Source organism: Onychomys torridus, chromosome 7, assembly GCF_903995425.1.
Source record: "Onychomys torridus chromosome 7, mOncTor1.1, whole genome shotgun sequence".
NCBI classification, from domain to species: domain Eukaryota; kingdom Metazoa; phylum Chordata; class Mammalia; order Rodentia; family Cricetidae; genus Onychomys; species Onychomys torridus.
Window position 1 is genome coordinate 3817416 of NC_050449.1, and position 17506 is coordinate 3834921.

Here is a 17506-nt window from a genome sequence, read left to right on the forward strand (position 1 = left end):
TTCACCTGCCTCTGCCTCCCCAGTGCTGGGATTAAAGGCATGTGCCACCACCACCTAGCTCCCATACCTTCTTAATGACATCCTTCAGGTCGGCAGAAGTCAGTTTGCCAAGTGGTTTCCCATGTGGAGGTAATGGCTGTCCTGGAACTGTCTTTGCTCCTGAGCTATGCCGGGCTCCCCATGTGACATAGTAGCTATCTGCAGAGAAAATGTTGTTGATACACATCACAATGATGAGCCAATCAGCTGCCCCATTATTTATTATTTATTCTTAGTTACTCATCCAAATAAAATTGTCTCCAGAAATACAAAGGCAGAATACTCTAAATGAATTAACATAATTCTTAGATCAATAAAATCAGGAAAGATACTAAAATCACAAATTATATACCAAATCAGCATTGAGAACTAGCTAAATACTTCCATTATATTTCTTAGCCATTTTTAAGCTTTTTAAATATATTTATGATTTGAAAATTTCATCCATTTATTAATATGTTTTGTTCATATTGATCCCCATACCTTCCTCCAACTCCCCTTAGTACTTTTAACCTATTTTTCTTCCAACTTCACATCTTCTTTTTCTTGTTTTCTTACTAATAACTCAGAGACTAAGTGCTGCCAATGTGCATAGGTATGTAGTTATCCACATGAGCATGGGAAACCCATGGCACATCACCAATGAAAACGGCTTTCCTTCAACCTCTATCAACTCCACCAACAGTGGGGCCACAAGGGTTCTTTCTCAACTCAGGCTGGAATTCAAATGCACCAACCACCACTTTCCTCTCTTCACATTAAGTAGCTTCCTTCCAACATTCCTGTTACTCCTTAATCTACTAATCGTTTCTCTCACTTGCTTCACCATAACTGCAATTATTAATATTGTCAATTTGAAATAATCTAGAGTCACCTAGGAAACCAGTCTTTATGACTGTTTATGTGGAATTTGCTGGATTAGATTAAGAGAAGTAGGAAGACCACCCAATGCTGGGCAGCACCATCCCTCAAACGTAAGGTCTTGGATAACACATCAAAAAGGGAGCAAACAAGCAGAACACTAGCAGCCATAGCTCTTTGCCTCCTGACTATTGCTGTACTGTGACCAGCTGCCACCCTGACTTCCCTGCCATGATGGTCCCTGAAATGCTGAGTCAAAACAAACCCTTGCACACATTGCTATTGCCAGGTATTCTGTCACAGAAAAAACAAAAAAAAAAAGTAACTAATAAAGAAAATCTCAACACAGACTCTGCCAGCTCTGAGTAGACCAGGAGGTGAGTCTCCTAGCCCATCACTACAGCCTCTAGCTGATCAATCTGTGCCCTTAAACTCCCACCCATTGCAGTCCCAGCTGCAGGCCAGCAGGCAGAACTCCAGCAAGCAGGTCAGACTACCACCATCCCCCACCAGACCCTGTAATCAACAAGCCCCACCACACCACACAAACCAAACAATCCTCTGAGATCACAGTTGCTGCCTGGGAAACAGACTCCACCAGCTCCAAGTGGACCAAAAGCTCTGATTGGACCAAAAGCTCCCATTGGAACAAGACTGCCAATTGGACCTAAAGAGGCTCCCTCAGACACAGACACCATTTGCACCAATTGGAAGAAGAGATGGGTAAACGCCAGTGCAAAACTACATTCAACAACATAAAGAGCAATATGGCACCACCAGAACCTAGTGGTTCTATATCAGCAAGACCTGAAAACCCTAACACAGAAGAAGCAGAACAAATCGACCATAAAAGTGACTTTAAGAAGATGATAAAAGCCTTTAAATAGGAAATGAAAACTCCCTTAAATAAATAGAGGGAAAAAAATGGAAGAAATCATTGTAAGGGAACTAAAAGATATTATGACTCAAATGGACTTAATCAATATCTACAGAACATTCCACCCTAACACAAAAGAATATACCTTCTTCTCAGCACCCCATGGAATCTTCTCTAAAATGGACCACATATTCAGTCACAAAGCAAACCTCAACAGATATAAAATAACTGGAATAACCACCTGTATTTTATCAGACCACCATAGCTCAAAGTTAGATTTCAAAAACAACAATTACAGAAAGCCTACAATCTCATGGAAACTTAATAATGCTCAAATGATTCACCAATGGGTGAAGGAAGAAATATAAAAAAAGAAATTAAAGATTTCCTAGAGTTCAATGAAAATGAATGTACAACATACCCAAACTTATGGGACACTATGAAAGAGGAAAATTCATAGCACTAAATGCCCACATAAAGAAGTTGGAGAAATCTCACACTATTGACTAAACAGTACATCTGAAAGCTCTAGAACAGAAAGAAGCAAAGTCACCCAGGAGGAATACATGCCAGGATTAATCAAGTTGAGAGCTGAAATTAATAAAATAGAAACAAAGAGAACAATACAAAGAATCAATGAAACAAACAGTTGGTTCTTTGAGAAAATCAACAAGATAGACAAGGCCTTTTCCAAACTAACCAAAAGGCAGAGAGAAAGCACCCAAATTAACAAAATCAGAAATGAAAAGGGAGACATAACAACTAACATTGAGGAAATCCAGAGAATCATCAGGTCCTACTTCAAATCCTCTACTCCACAAAATTGGAAAATCTAAAAGAAATGGATAATTTTCTGGAGAGGTACCCAATACCAAAGTTAAATCAAGGCATTTAAGATATACAATTTACATAGACCATTAACCCCTAAGGAAATACAGTCATTAAAAGTCTTCCAACCAAAAAAAGCCTAGGGTTAGATGGTTTTAGGGCAGAATTCTACCAGATTTTCAAAAAGAGTTAATACTAATACTCTTCAAATTGTTCCACACAATAGAAAGAGAAGGAACACTACCAAACTCTTTTTATGAGGCTACAGTTACTTTGATACCCAAACCACACAAAGATGCAACAAAGAAAGAGAATTACAGACCAACCTCCCTCATGAACATTGATGCAAAAATACTCAATAAAATATTAGCAAAGGAAATCCAAGAACACATCAAAAAAATTATCCACTATGACCAAGTAGGCTTCATCCCAGAGATGCAAGGACAGTTCAACGTACAAAAATATGTCAATGTAATATACCATATAAACAAACTGAAAGAAAAAAACCACACGATCATTTCATTAGATGCTGAAAAAGCATTTGACAAAATCCAACACCCCTTCATGATGAATGTCCTGAGAAGATCAGGAATATAAGAAACATATCTAAATATAGTAAAGGCAATTTACAGCAAGCCAACATCAAATTAAATGTAGAGAAACTCAAAGCTATTCCACTAAAATCAGGAACAAGACTACGCTGTCCACTCTTCCCATACTTATTCAATATAGTACTTGAAGTTCTAGCTGGAGAAATAAGACAACAAAAGGAGATATAAATTGGAAAGGAAAAAGTCAAACTTTCACTATTTGTAGATGATATGACAGTATGCATAAGTGACCCCAAAAATTCTACTAGGAAACCCCTACAGCTGATAAACACCTTCAATAATGTGGCAAGATACAAGATTAACTCAAAAAATCAGTAGCCCTCCTATATACAAATGAAAAATTGGCTGAGAAAGAAATCAGAGAAACATCACCCTTTACAATAGCCACAAATAATATAAAATACCTTGGGGTAACACTAACTAAGCAAGGGAAAGACCTGTATGACAAGAACTTTAAGTCTCTAAAGAAAGACATTAAAGAAGATATCAGAAAATGAAAAGATCTCCCATGCTCAAGGATCAGTAGGATTAACACAGTAAAAATGCCCATCTTACCAAAAGCAATCTACAGATTCAATGCAATTCCCATCAAAATCCCAACACAATTCTTCACAGACCTGGAAAGAATAATACTCAACTTCATGTGGAAAAACAAAAAACCTAAGATAACTAAAACAATCCTGTATAATAAAGCCATCTCTGGAGGCATCACCATCCTGGACCTCAGGCTCTATTATGGAGATATAATAATAAAAACACTTGGTAATTGGCATAAAAACCAACATGTGGACCAATGGAATCAAATCGAAGACCTTGACATTAATCCACACTCCTATGAACACCTTATTTTTGACAAAGAAGTCAAAACTGTTCAATGGAGGAAAAGAAAGCATCTTCAATAAATAGTGCTGGCATAACTAGATGTCAACATGCAGAAGATTGCAAATAGATCCATATCTATTGTCATGCACAAAACTCAAGTCCAAGTGGATCAAAGACCTCAACATAAATCCAGTTACACTGAACCTGATAGAAGAGAAAGTAGGAAGTAGTCATGAATGCACTGGCACAGGAGACCACTTCCTAAATACAACACCAGTAGCACAGACACTGAGAGCAACAATTTAAAAATGGGACTTTCTGAAACTTTTGTAGGGCAAAGGACATGGTCAGTAAGACAAAGCAACAGCCTACAGAATGGGAAAACCCACATCTGACAAAGGGTTAATCTCCAAAACATATAAAGAATTCAAGAAACTAGACATCAAAATATTGAACAATCCAATTAAAAAATGGGCTACAAGGCTGAACAGAGAATTCTCACCAGAATCCCAAATGGCTGAAAGACATTTAAGGAATTGCTTAACATCCTTAGTCATTAGGGAAATGCAAATCAACACGACTCTGAAATACCATCTTACACCTGTCAAAATGAGTATGATCAAAAACACCAATGACAGCTTATGTTGGAGAGGATGCGGAGCAAGGGGAACACTCCTACACTGTTAGTGGGAGTGCAAACTTGTACAGCCACTTTGGAAATCAGTATGGCAGTTTCTCAGAAAATTGAGAATCAATCTACCTCAAGACCCAGATATATCTTGGGAATATACCCAAAAAATGCTCAATCATTCCACAAGGACACATGATCAACTATGTACATAGCAGTACTATTTGTAATAGCCAGAACTTGGAGACAACCTAGATGCCCCTCAAACAAAGAATGGATAAAGAAAATGTGGCACATATACACAATGGAGTACTACTCAGAAGTAAAAAAAATAATGACATCATGAAATTTGCAGGCAAATGGAAGGAACTAGAAAATATCATCCTGAGTGAGGTAATCCAAACTCAAAAGGCCAAACATGGTATGTACCCACTCATAAGTGGATACTAGATGTAAAGCAAAGGATAACCAGACTATAACTCACAGCTCCAGAGGAGCTAGCTAACAAGGAGAACCCTAAGAGGGATGCATGGATTGCCCTAGGAAGGGGAAATAGATGAGTTCTCTATGAGCAAACTGGGGGAGTAAGGGGGGAATGGAGGGTAGGGTATGGAGGATGAGAACATAAGGGAATAGGATGGTCAAGCTGGAACAGGGATGGAGTGGTAGATCAATGAAAGAGATACCATGATAGAGAGAGACATCATAGAGATAGGGAGAAACAGGGTGCTAGGGAAGTTCCCAGGATCCACAAGGATGACGCCACTTTAGATTACTAGCAATAGTGGAGAAGGTACCTAAATTGGCCTACTCCAATACTCAAATTGATGAATACCCTAACTGTAATCATAGAGCCTCTATCCAGTAACAGATGGAAGTAGATGCAGAGATCCACAGCCAAACATCAGGCTGAGCTCCAGGAGTCCAGCTGAAGAGAGAGAAGAGGAATTTGATGAGTAAGGGACATCAAGATCATGATGGGGAAACCTACAGAGATAACCAAACAAAACTAGTGGGAATTCATGACCAATAGGTGTAGAGCCTCCATGGAACTGGACTAGGCCCTCTGCATAGGTGAGACAGTTGTTTAGCTTAACCTGTTTAAGGAGCCCCCTGGCAGTGCTATCAGGATCTGCCCTTGATGCATGAGTGGGCTTTTTGGAGCCCAGTGAGACTCCTTACACAGCCTTGTTCAGAGGGAGGGGCTTCGACTTGCCTCAACTGAATGTACCAGGCTCCGCAGACTCCCCATGGAGAGGCCTTAGAGGAGGTGGAAATAGGGGGTGGGTTGCAGGGGAATGCTGGGGGTTGGGACGTGGTAGGAGAGGGAGACCTGGTTGGTATGTAAATGAATAGAAAATTTCTTAATAATAAAAAAGAAAAAACAAGAAATACAAATGACAAAATACAATGGAAAAAAAGAATATCACATAATATTTGTAAAAGAAAACAACTTACATAAAACTGACAAAACACAAAAATGTTCCCTATGAAAGAATAGGGATTAATTGATATCAGCAAGGGTCCTAACTTCTAAAATAAAGAAAAATTAATAAGCAAAGTTTAATTACAAATCAAAAATCCCCCAAATTTCCCTTAGATTTACAGGAATATTCACATTATCTTAGAAAAAATTTGACTCTGTATTTGACTGAACCTTCCTCCTCACTAGTTTAGTTCTCCTGTGCCCCAACATCACAGTCACTTTCCCTGCTGAGGCCTAAGCAACCAAGTTCCTCTTGCCTTCATCATCTCCTTTCTTCTTATGCAGTGTGTGAAGTCCACTACAGACAATGAAACTCTACCTGCAGATCCACATTGTGATGTTTTGAATGATAATCGCCCCAAAGGCTCATAGGGAGTGGCACTAGTGGGAGGTGTGGTCTTGTAGGAGGTGTAGCATTGTTGGAGAAGTGTGTCACTGGGGGCAAGCTCTGAGGTCTCAGATGCTCAAGCCAGTCCCAAAATGGCAGTCTGTTCCTGCTGCCTGCATATCAAAAACTCTAAGTTCAAAATCCAGGGAGGCCTGGCCCTAGGACCCATCCCTGAGCTCCATACATTCCCCAGGAACACCTGCCCAACTTGGCCCTAGTTGCCAGCCAGCTGGCAGGGTTCCTGTGGGAAGGTCCCCACTCTGCAAGACCGCCCCTAGCGGACCATGCAATCTACACACCCTGCCCCTATACCCATCCGCCCAAGACCCACACACACACTTCCTGAGGCTTGGAAACCAACCCCCAGCTTTTCGCAGGGAACACTTGCCCAACTTGGCCCTAGTTGCCAGCCAGCTGGCAGGGCTCTTGTGGGAAGGTCCCCATTCTGCAAGAACCCCACCCCCACCCCCGGCAGCGGACCCTGCAATCTACACACCCTTCCCCTACACCCATCCACCCAAGACCCCCCACACACTTCCTGAGGCTTGGAAACAAACCCTCAGCTCTCACGCAGCCCAGAGAGAAAGCTCTCATTGGGCCTAGATAGAGAGTTCTCATTGGACAAAGAGTTGACACTGGACCAAGATTAACCTCAGGAGACAGGGAATCTGCCAGCCCTCATTAGACCAAGCGTGGCTTCCATGTCACCGTGCACAAAACTTAAGTCCAAGTGAATCAAAGACCTCAACATAAATCCAGTTACTCTGAACCTGATAGAAGAGAAAGTAGGAAGTAGTCTTGAATGCATTGGCATAGGAGATCACTTCCTAAATATAACACCAGCAGCACAAACACTGAGAGAAATAATTAATAAATGGAACCTCTTAAAACTAAGAAGCTTTGATAGGGCAAAGGACATGGTCAGCAAGACAAAACAACAGCCTACAGAATGGGAAAAGATCTGACAGAGGGCTGATATCCAGAATATATAAAGAACTCAAGAAATTAGACATCAAAATAACCAACAGTCCAATTTAAAAAAAAAAAATGGACTATAGAGCTAAACAGAGAATTCTCAACAGAAGAAGCTCAAGTAGCTGAAAAATATTTAAGGAACTGCTCAACATCCTTAATCATCAGGAAAATGCAAATAAAAATTACTCTGAGATACCATCTTACACCTGTCAGAATGGCTAAGATCAAAAACACTAAAGACAGCTTATGCTGGAGAGGATGTGGAGCAAGGGGAACTCTCCTACACTGTTGGTGGGAATGCAAACTTGTACAACCACTTTGGAAATCAATATGGCACTTTCTTAGAAAATTGAGAATGAATCTCCCTCAAGACCCAGCTATACCACTCTTGGGCATATAACCCAAGGAATGCTCAATCATTCCACAAGAACACATGCTCGAGTATGTTCACAGCAGCATTATATGTAATAGCCAGAACCTGGAAACAACCTAGATGCTCTTCAACTGAAGAATGGATAAATAAAATGTGGTACATATACATAATGGACAAAGAAACACAATGACAATATGAGGTTTGCAGGCAAATGGATGGAACTAGAAAAAAATCATCCTGAATGAGGTAACCCAGACTCAGAAAGACAAACATGGCATGTACTCACTTATAAGTGGATACTATTGTAAAGCAAAGTTTACCCAGACTGCAACTCACAACTCCAGGGAGGCTACCTAGTAAAGAGGACCCTTAGAAAGACACAGGGATCGCCCAGCAAGAGAGAAATGGATTAGATCTACATGAGCAAACTGGAGGTGAGGGAGGTTGGTGGAAGGCAACAGATGGGGGAAAGAGAGGTTAGGGGACTGGAAGATCCCAGCTGAATCAGGAACAGAGTGGGAGAACAAGGAAAAAGATACTATGATAAATGAAGACCCCATGGGAATAGGAAGAAGCAGAGTGCTAAAGAGGTCCCCAGAAATCCACAAAGATACCTCCACAATAGACTACTGGCAATGGTCGAGAGAAAGCCTGAGCTGACCTACTCTGGATGGCCGAACACCAAAACTGTCATGATAGAACTCTCTCATCCAGTGACTGATGGAAGCAGATGTAGAGATCCACAGCTAGGCCCCAGGTGGAGCTCCAGGAGTCCAATCAGCGACAGAGAGTAGGGAGTATAGGAGCAAGAGATAGTGAGACCATGATTGGAAAAAGCACAGAAACAAATAGACAAACTAGTGGAAACACATGAACTATGAACCAATAGCTGAGGATCCCCCCTGGAACTAATCAGGCCCTCTGGATAAGTGAGACAGTTGATTAGCTTGAACTGTTTAGGAGGCCCCTAGGCAGTGGGACCGGGATCTGTCCTTGGTACATGAGCTGGCTTTTTGGAACCTAGTGCCTATGCTGAGACACTCTGTTCAGCCTTAGTGCAGGGAAGAGGGGACTGGACCTGCCTCAACTGAATCTACCAGGCCAAGCTGAATCCCCAGGGAAGACCTTACCTTGGAGGAGGTGGGAATGGGGGATGGGAGGAAGGAGGACAGGGGAAATCAGTGGCTGATATGTAAAATTAAATTAATTATAAAATAATATTTAAAAAACCCTCTAAGCTCCTTCTCCAGCATCATGTTTGCCTGTGTACCACCATACTTTGCGCCGTTAACGATAATGGACTAATGGTTTCCTTTATATGAGTTGCTATGGTCACAGTGCCTCTTCATAGCAATAATACCCTAATGTAAGACAGAACCCAGGGGTGTCTTGGTCCTGGAGGACATGGGAATGGAGGGGAGGGGCTGGGGGGAAGGTGGGGTTGGGGGCAGGAGGGGGGAGGACAGGGGAACCCATGGCTGATGTATAAAATTAAAACACATAATAATAAAAAAGATAAAAAATAAAAAAATTAAATTAAAAAAAAAAGACAGAAGTTAGCACCAACCTGGCAACTAAATGTGACTCTATCTCGTAATATAGCAACCACAACTAACTGGAACACATAATTGCCAATGAAAAAATTTTAAATTAAACATAAATTTAAAATCACATTCCAGATTTATATGCTGAGACTTGTGAAAAATACCAAATGCTTTCATGACATACTTGAATCAGAAGACCACAGAGTGAAGAAACCAACTCACTCCAAATGAATATAGACTCAATGTAAGGCCTATCACAATCTTGTCACACTGTACACAGACAAAGACATGATCATCCCTTGAGAAAAAAGGCTACCTAGTTTCAACACTTATTATGCTGTAACTATAGGAATCTATACAGTGTGGTTTAGGGAAAGATGGGGCACATGCACATCATTAGAACAGGTAAGATTAAACAGAAGTAGACAAACAATATTGATTGGTTTTATTTCCTGGGATTTGTTGTTTTTCTCACCACTGACTGTTGAAGAGACAGTTCTTTCTTCAGTATGTAGTGTTGGCATATTTGTCAAAAGAAAAAAACAGGATACTGCTATGATAGACCTGACCATGCTTTTGTTTGGAGGAATGTGGACTTTGGAACTTTAGATTAAAAAAAAAAAGCAGTTGAATGCTTTAAGTGCAGTTTAATGGGCTATCTTAGAAGGAGCATGGGAGACAGTGGTACTGACAGTGATCAGTGATGTGAACTGTGGGGCCCAGCTCAAGAGGTTTCAGAGAAGATTATTTGTATGTGACCTAAAAATGGTTCTTCTGATATTTTGATGAAGAAAGTAGTTGCCTTTTACACTTGTCCAAGAATTCTTCCTGGGGTTAAATTGAAGAGATTTTATTAATTGTTTTAACAAAGAAAAATCTCAAAACAGCCTAAATGGACTCTGTCATGTGGTTAATAGTGTTCCCTTTCATGCCTTCCTACTTTCAATATTTCCATGGACTTGTGAAATGATGGCCCTGGGACCAACATCACATTTAGAAATGTACAGCTTCTATGAGTATTTTTGCATAAATACTCTTGTTTGTTAACACAGTGTCTAGCTGGATAACTGTTGCATTAGGCAACATTTCCATGTCTTTATCACATGTGATAGGCCTCCCTGGAATGCTGTCCACTACATGCATGCTCACATAGCAGTTTCCAGTGTGCAAACTGGTTATGAAGCAGACACAGCTCTGAATGCAACATGGCCATTTACATGAAACTGAGGAAGCCCAGAGTAAGCACAAACATGGTATCCTATTCTGGTGATATTATGGATAACTACAGGGAAAAACAAGGCTTTTCCTGTTAAACAAGAGAGATTACAATCCAGTGAGGAATTTCTCAATGACCTTTATGCTTCATATTTTAAGCAGATACTAAAATTTCTTTTTAGGTTTTTCCTTTTTTTAGGCTTTTCATTTTTTAAAATAGGGTCTTACTACATAGCCCTAATTGGCCTGGACCTGCTCGGTGGACAGGGCTGGCCTCAAACTTGCCACACTCCTGCTTCTGCCTATCAAGTACTGGGATTACAGGTGTGTCCCCACAGCCAGCTACATTATTAGTGAAAATTCTGTTGGAAAAACAACTTTGTATTACAAATATACAAGTTTGAACACCATTCTCAAGAAAGTACTTACTATGTTTTGTTTGGGTTAGAAATGCAAAAAAAGGCAGGGCATCTTTCCTTTTGGGAATAAATTTTTTTTAAGATTATTTATTTATTTATTTATTTATTTATTTATTTATTTATTTATTTGTTATGTATGCAGTGTTCTGCCCATATGTATCCCTACAGGCCCAATGAGGGCACCAGATCTCATTAAAGATGGTTGTGAGCCACCATGTGAGTGCTGGGAATTGAACTGAGGACCTCTGTAAGAGCAGTCAGTGTTCTTAACCCCTGAGCCATCTCTCCAGAACCCCTTTTGGGGAAATTAAAATTGAAATCATCCAAAGTTTTATTTATTGAAACATGAAATTATGTGTCATGTCAGAAACAAAATTTTTAAATACCCAGAACAACATTGACATGACCCCTCTTTGATTACCTGCCATGTTGTCGAGTATGTCTGAGCCCCAGTCGCCTTGGAACACTGAAGTTAAAATGTTATCAAACAAATGCAGCTCCTTCACACCAACGATTTTGTCCCGAAACAATCGCCGGGCTTCGTAGGCTACAATTTCTAGCACATAATCTAATGGATGGTTGGAAGATCCTAAGAAAGGCAAAATTTTTCTTTAATTGTAGTGAGTCTTAAATTATTTTCAAGAGGTTGGTTTAACATAATATTTTGAAATAAATAGTGAGAATCTACATACCATAATTTTGGCAGCAGGTAAATAGAAGAAATAGAAAAATAGTTAAAATTCATTCCTTTAATAAATTGCTATGTTTTAAACACAATAGTTGTTTAATACAATTACTATTTCCAAACTGCATAATAAAATTGGTTTGGGTATGAAAGAAAATGTTTTATCTTTTCTAAGATCAAATTTGTATAGTAATAAACAGGTTGGAAAAAGGAATACAATAAATTATTACCTTCATAATAGTAATAAACATAATGGAGCTATTTAAATTGAATGTAATAATAGTCATTTTAAAAAATTACAATCAGTCACAATATTTAATGTTCCTATTATGAGTACAATTTATAGTATAATTATACACACACACACACACACACACACACACAAAACCAAAACTCACCTCCTTCTAAATCATATCTGAACAAGCCAAGAACCCACTGAGTAAGAATGCAGGGTGTAAAGAAATAGTGGCTATAGTCGTCAACTGTGAACTTGGCCCGCACCTGAAAAAGAAGGCAGGGTAAAAAGACGACAGCCTGCGTTTAGCAGCTGTATCATCCTATTCATTTCCTGCCGCCACAGACTCAGAGGGAGACCAATTTCTAGCTGTGGATAAATCTTACTTCAATAAAACTGATTTTTAAAAATTATCCTATATAACCTGTCCTATACATTTTACTTTTGTACTTATTTTTGCGGCAGAATCTCATGCTATGGCCCACGCTGGCCTAGAATTCACTTAATAACTCCTGGCAATCTTTTTGCCTTAAGTCTACAAGGACTGATTCAAGGCATGCCCCACCACATCCAGCTACTTATGCACTTTAAAATATTACTCCATGATAGGTGCACAGGCTTCAAAAGACTGCCAAAGTCCGTGTGGGGCAAGGAGGCAGCTATAGAAACTAAACAGGCTGACTAACAGGATAAAAATCACAGTTGAAATTCTAAAGAACCCACAAAACTGAACAAAACCACTCCAAATGTTTTCTAGTGTTGAAAACCAGAATGCTGCTATAGCCTCAGGCCACTGAAGAAATTGAAGAGCTTAAAGACTGGCCCCACCCCACAGCCAGAACCATGACTCTTAGTGTTACCTTGACTATTCAATACAAGGATGCATTTTGAAAAGTGACCTGCCCTTTCTAACTTACCTCTCCCTGTTTGTATACCACCCTTTTTGAGCCTCCTCCACAAGCACTGAACATACTAGTCCTTTAACCTAACAAAACTTCACCTCCAAATACTTTGTGATTTTCTACTGTTACTTTTTTCCTAATTCAGATCAAATTTTACTTCCTCTTTAACTACCATACATGCAAAGTCATTCTGTCTGTGCTCCTGCACAGGTCCTGTAACTGGAATACATTGTTACTGTGCCATCTATCATACTACCCCAACTATGTCAAGAAGGAAAAGCCAGGAGAGAAGCACCAAGACCAGGATGAAGCCAACAGCACTGGAAACAACCTCAAACATATTTACCTGTTCATACACCTGCACCATAGAGCCTGCCAGGAGATAAATCTTTGATGAAGAACCCCAGATAGAGTGATTCTTCAGATTTTTGTGCAGAACTGCTTCCAAATATGCTCCATAGATTGTCTGTAGCTGCTCTCTTTCTGGGTAACTAATGGAGGAAGACGAGAAGTAAGAAAGCTGAGATAAATCAGTATCATAAATTACTATTTTCACATTAAGATATAATACTGTAAGTTTTCAAACTGTTCTTCTTTAAGACCCAGATCCTGGGGCTGCCCAGGGCTTAGAACTCAGTTCCTACTCTCTCTGCAAGATCCAGAACCCGGAGCTGCCCAGGGATTAGAACACTCAGTTCCTACTCTCTCTGCAAGATCCAGAGCCCAGAGCTGCCCAGGGCTTCGAACATGCAGTTCCTACTCTCTCTGCAAGATCCAGAACCCAGAGCTGCCCAGGGCTTAGAACACTCAGTTCCTACTCTCTCTGCAAGATCCAGAACCTGGAGCTGCCCAGGGCTTTAGAACACTCAGTTCCTACTCTCTCTGTAAGATCCAGAACCCAGAGCTGCCCAGGGCTTAGAACACTCAGTTCCTACTCTCTGTAAGATCCAGAACCCAGAGCTGCCCAGGGCTTAGAACACTCAGTTCCTACTCTCTCTGTAAGATCCAGAACCCAGAGCTACACAGGGCTTAGAACACTCAGTTCCTACTCTCTCTGTAAGATCCAGAACCACAGAGCTGCCCCAGGTGCTTAGAACACTCAGTTCATACTCTCTCTGTAAGATCCAGAACCCAGAGCTGCCCAGGGCTTAGAACACTCAGTTCCTACTCTCTCTGTAAGATCCAGAACCCAGAGCTGCCCAGGGCTTAGAACACTCAGTTCCTACTCTCTCTGTAAGATCCAGAACCCAGAGCTGCCCAGGGCTTAGAACACTCAGTTCGTACTCTCTCTACAAGATCCAGAACCCAGAGCTGCCCAGGGCTTAGAACACTCAGTTCCTACTCTCTCTGTAAGATCCAGAACCCAGAGCTGCCCAGGGCTTCGAACACGCAGTTCCTACTCTCTCTGCAAAACCAATTAAATCCCTCAGTGTCTATTCTCCAGCACTGGAAAGCTTTATCAAAGACTGTAATCAAAATATTTAAAAATAAAAAGTGAAAAGCCTCTCATCTTCAGAATAAAACAGGATATCTTAAGGAACCCATTTTGAGTTAAAGTAAAGCCTATACACAGAGCAGTAATCTAGATCAAAAGTCTAAAAAAATAAATAACACAAGCCAAAATTTATTTCCATGTGAATTAACTGGCAACAATAATATCTCAGAAAAAAACAGCGTCCATAGATAAAATGTAGTTAGCGGGAATTTGTAAATTGACAAAGGTTACTAAAGTGAAAAAATCACAAAAGGACAGTGCTATAAATATAGAACTCAGAAATCCCCGTCATATCCATGATCACAAGGATGGACAGATGGATTCCATTCCCAACTCACATGACCCAACTCTCCTTTCATCAGATTCAACTCTTTTTACTTATCTCCATAAAATCAAATAATATTAGTTTTGTGAGACATTTATGTCTAAAATGTATCAGTTTCATATATTTAAAAGAAATCAAATATGTTGAAGAGCCATCTGCACTCCAATGGACCCTGCAGTATTATTCACAACAGCAAAACAAACAAACAAACAAAAACCTAAGTATCCAGCAATTGATGAGTGAAAGTAATGTGGTACATATACACAAGGAAATAAGAATTAACCATATAAATAATGAAACCCAGGCACTTCAAACAATATGGATAGGATAGGAAACCATTATGTTAAGCAAATAAACCAAGCACAGAAATACAGGCAAGACAGCACATGGTTTCTGTCACATACTCTAAAAACACTGCTCATACACGAGTGGAGAATAGAATGGCCCTTCCCAGGGGCTGGAATCAGTAGAGAGGAAAGGAGGTCGGAGAAAGGCTGAGGGTGAGAAAAAGCTGCATCGAGACAGCAGCTGCATCTGGACAGCAGCGAGAAAGTCTGCTGTGCTACTGGAGGCAGTGACTGTGTATGAGAATATTACACAGTTAAAGGAAGGGGTTTTGTAAGGCTGGGGACATAGGTCAGAATAAAACACTTGACTAGTATGAGAGGGGCCCAAGGATTAATCCCCAGTACTGCAAAAAGAAAGAGCCTTGAGTGTTTTCATCACAGTGATAAATATATACTTAAATAGACTTAAGCATTATGCATTAGACAACGTGTCAGAACATTATATAACAAACCAACAGGCACTTAATTCAAGTCTTAACTGAAAAATACAGATTTAAAGCTACTAGTCAGCTCCTACACCTGATGTCTGGGAGTACAGACATACAGAGTCCTACAAACAACTACTGCCGTTTAGAAAGTTTAGAAAAATGTATCAGCTTGTATCTACATTTTGAAATATTCTTGGTGAGTATCTTGAATAAAATGTAAACAACAAAAAACTGTTACTAAGATACATACTCTACGGCACAAAGACGAACAATAGACGTAAACCTGGTGGTCAGCTTGTGTCTCCCCAGCCTTCCTCCAGCTGACATGGAAGCTACAATTTGAATATTCTCCAGACCAACCCACTCCAAATTTTCATCATAAAATCCTTGATATGTCAACACCTATGTAAAAACAGATGTTCATAAGAGGTTTATACTTTAGATTTCTCTAATCATATTACAATCATGCATTGGTTACTTGTCTCCTTACCCTGACATAAGACAAGTTTTGTTCTACAGTTTAAGGGAACACAATCCACCTAGCAATCCAGGGCAGGCAGCAGGAGTCAGGAAACAGTGACACTCTGCTGCCTAGATCCTACTCCATTTCACTTACTCAGGTACCAGCAAAATTAATTGTACAGCCTACATGTAGGGTGGGTCTTCCCACCTTAATTAACCAACTCTAGAAAATCCTTGTACATACACCGAGATTTTTTTCTATGATGATTACAAATACTGTCAATTAATTCATGTTATGTCAACATAACATAGTGTTATCTAAATTTTAATTATTTCCAAGTGCAACCATCACCTTTTACCTAACTGAAGTAATTGAAAATTGAAACATTTTAAATTTTTATATCACTGAAAACTGATATTGTTCTAACCTGTATTCAATTCATGTTATCTGAATCTTCTTCTTTTAAAGTGGTTTCACTCCATTAAACATTATAAATCTACTATCAATTATTTTTAAAAAGCCAGAAGTCAGGAAATAATAAGGAAAATATTTCAGGCTTTTCCATAACTATATTAATCACATTCTACAGTTGCATAGTCCATATAAAACATAGCAAACTCTAAAAATCTAGAGCTTCTATTATGGTGTAATAGCATGCAGGAAGAAATCATTGGCACTGAGTAAGAACAGGCTTATAGAGAAAGAGTAACCACTGTCAAAGGTAAGCACAGCCAGCCATCAAGTGAATACCTCCCCAGTGCCAGCTGCTGATTCCCTGACTGCTTTAGTTAGGGAGGGTAAGTAATAGATTTTTAAATGGGGAATGACTGACCAGAACAAGACTTAAATATTTCATGAATTTAAATTCTAATGACACATGCTAGATAAAACTGGTCCAAGAAAAGGAAAGTAGATTTTTTTTTAAATCTATGAGAAAAGCCAACAGACTGGCCCCAATGACAGGCAAATGAAGGAGCTGCGAAGACTCACCTGCTGGAGGAAAGCCACCAATGTGCTGGTCCCCCACTTGTCAAGCTTGGGTAGGTTGATATCTTTTAGGTACAGAACAAGTCTTTCACAATCTTTCGGTCTATACACTCGACCAGTATTTGTACTGATTACCATGCAAGTCTGGCTCAGCTTCTGCAGAAGATGCCGAGAAGTGGTCTGAGCACTGCAATGGACCGTGGCAATCTCCGTGGAGCGGAGCTGAGAGAAGGCATACCTGAGCAGCATCCTACAAGACACAGGTGACATCTCAGGGGAGACAGTTGACACTGGGGAACATCTCACTGGGAAAATGTGTCCAAATAAACACTCCTTATACTCATATGGAATTGATATCTTTTTCTAAATTATTTCAGATTATGTTGAGAATGAATATGATATGGTTTCCATGATCACCATGATAACTGCAGTGGGATGTTCTGTATGTCAAATGTGTTGCTCTGATTGGTTAATAAATAAAACACTGATTGGCCAGTAGCCAGGTAGGAAGTATAGGTGGGATAAGCAGAGAAGAGAATTCAGGGAAGTGGAAGGCTTAGGCAGAGATATGCT

At 39.9% G+C, this 17506-nt stretch overlaps 1 protein-coding gene across 2 annotated transcripts in view; it reads right to left on the reverse strand.

Annotated features, from left to right (window-relative positions):
* The window catches only part of Dync2h1 (dynein cytoplasmic 2 heavy chain 1), a 229691-nt gene that overhangs the window by 151008 nt on the left and 61177 nt on the right, over positions 1-17506 (reverse strand). Inside the window, exons 43-48 of one of the 2 annotated variants that reach the window (XM_036192145.1) lie at positions 16937-17183; positions 15734-15885; positions 13235-13379; positions 12150-12252; positions 11488-11634; positions 68-198 (exon numbers count right to left, since the gene is read on the reverse strand). In XM_036192145.1, the coding sequence (XP_036048038.1) occupies positions 68-198; positions 11488-11634; positions 12150-12252; positions 13235-13379; positions 15734-15885; positions 16937-17183 (925 nt within the window). Of the gene's footprint in view, positions 1-67; positions 199-11487; positions 11656-12149; positions 12253-13234; positions 13380-15733; positions 15886-16936; positions 17184-17506 lie in introns of both variants that reach the window. The other variant, XM_036192144.1, reaches the window with a different exon arrangement.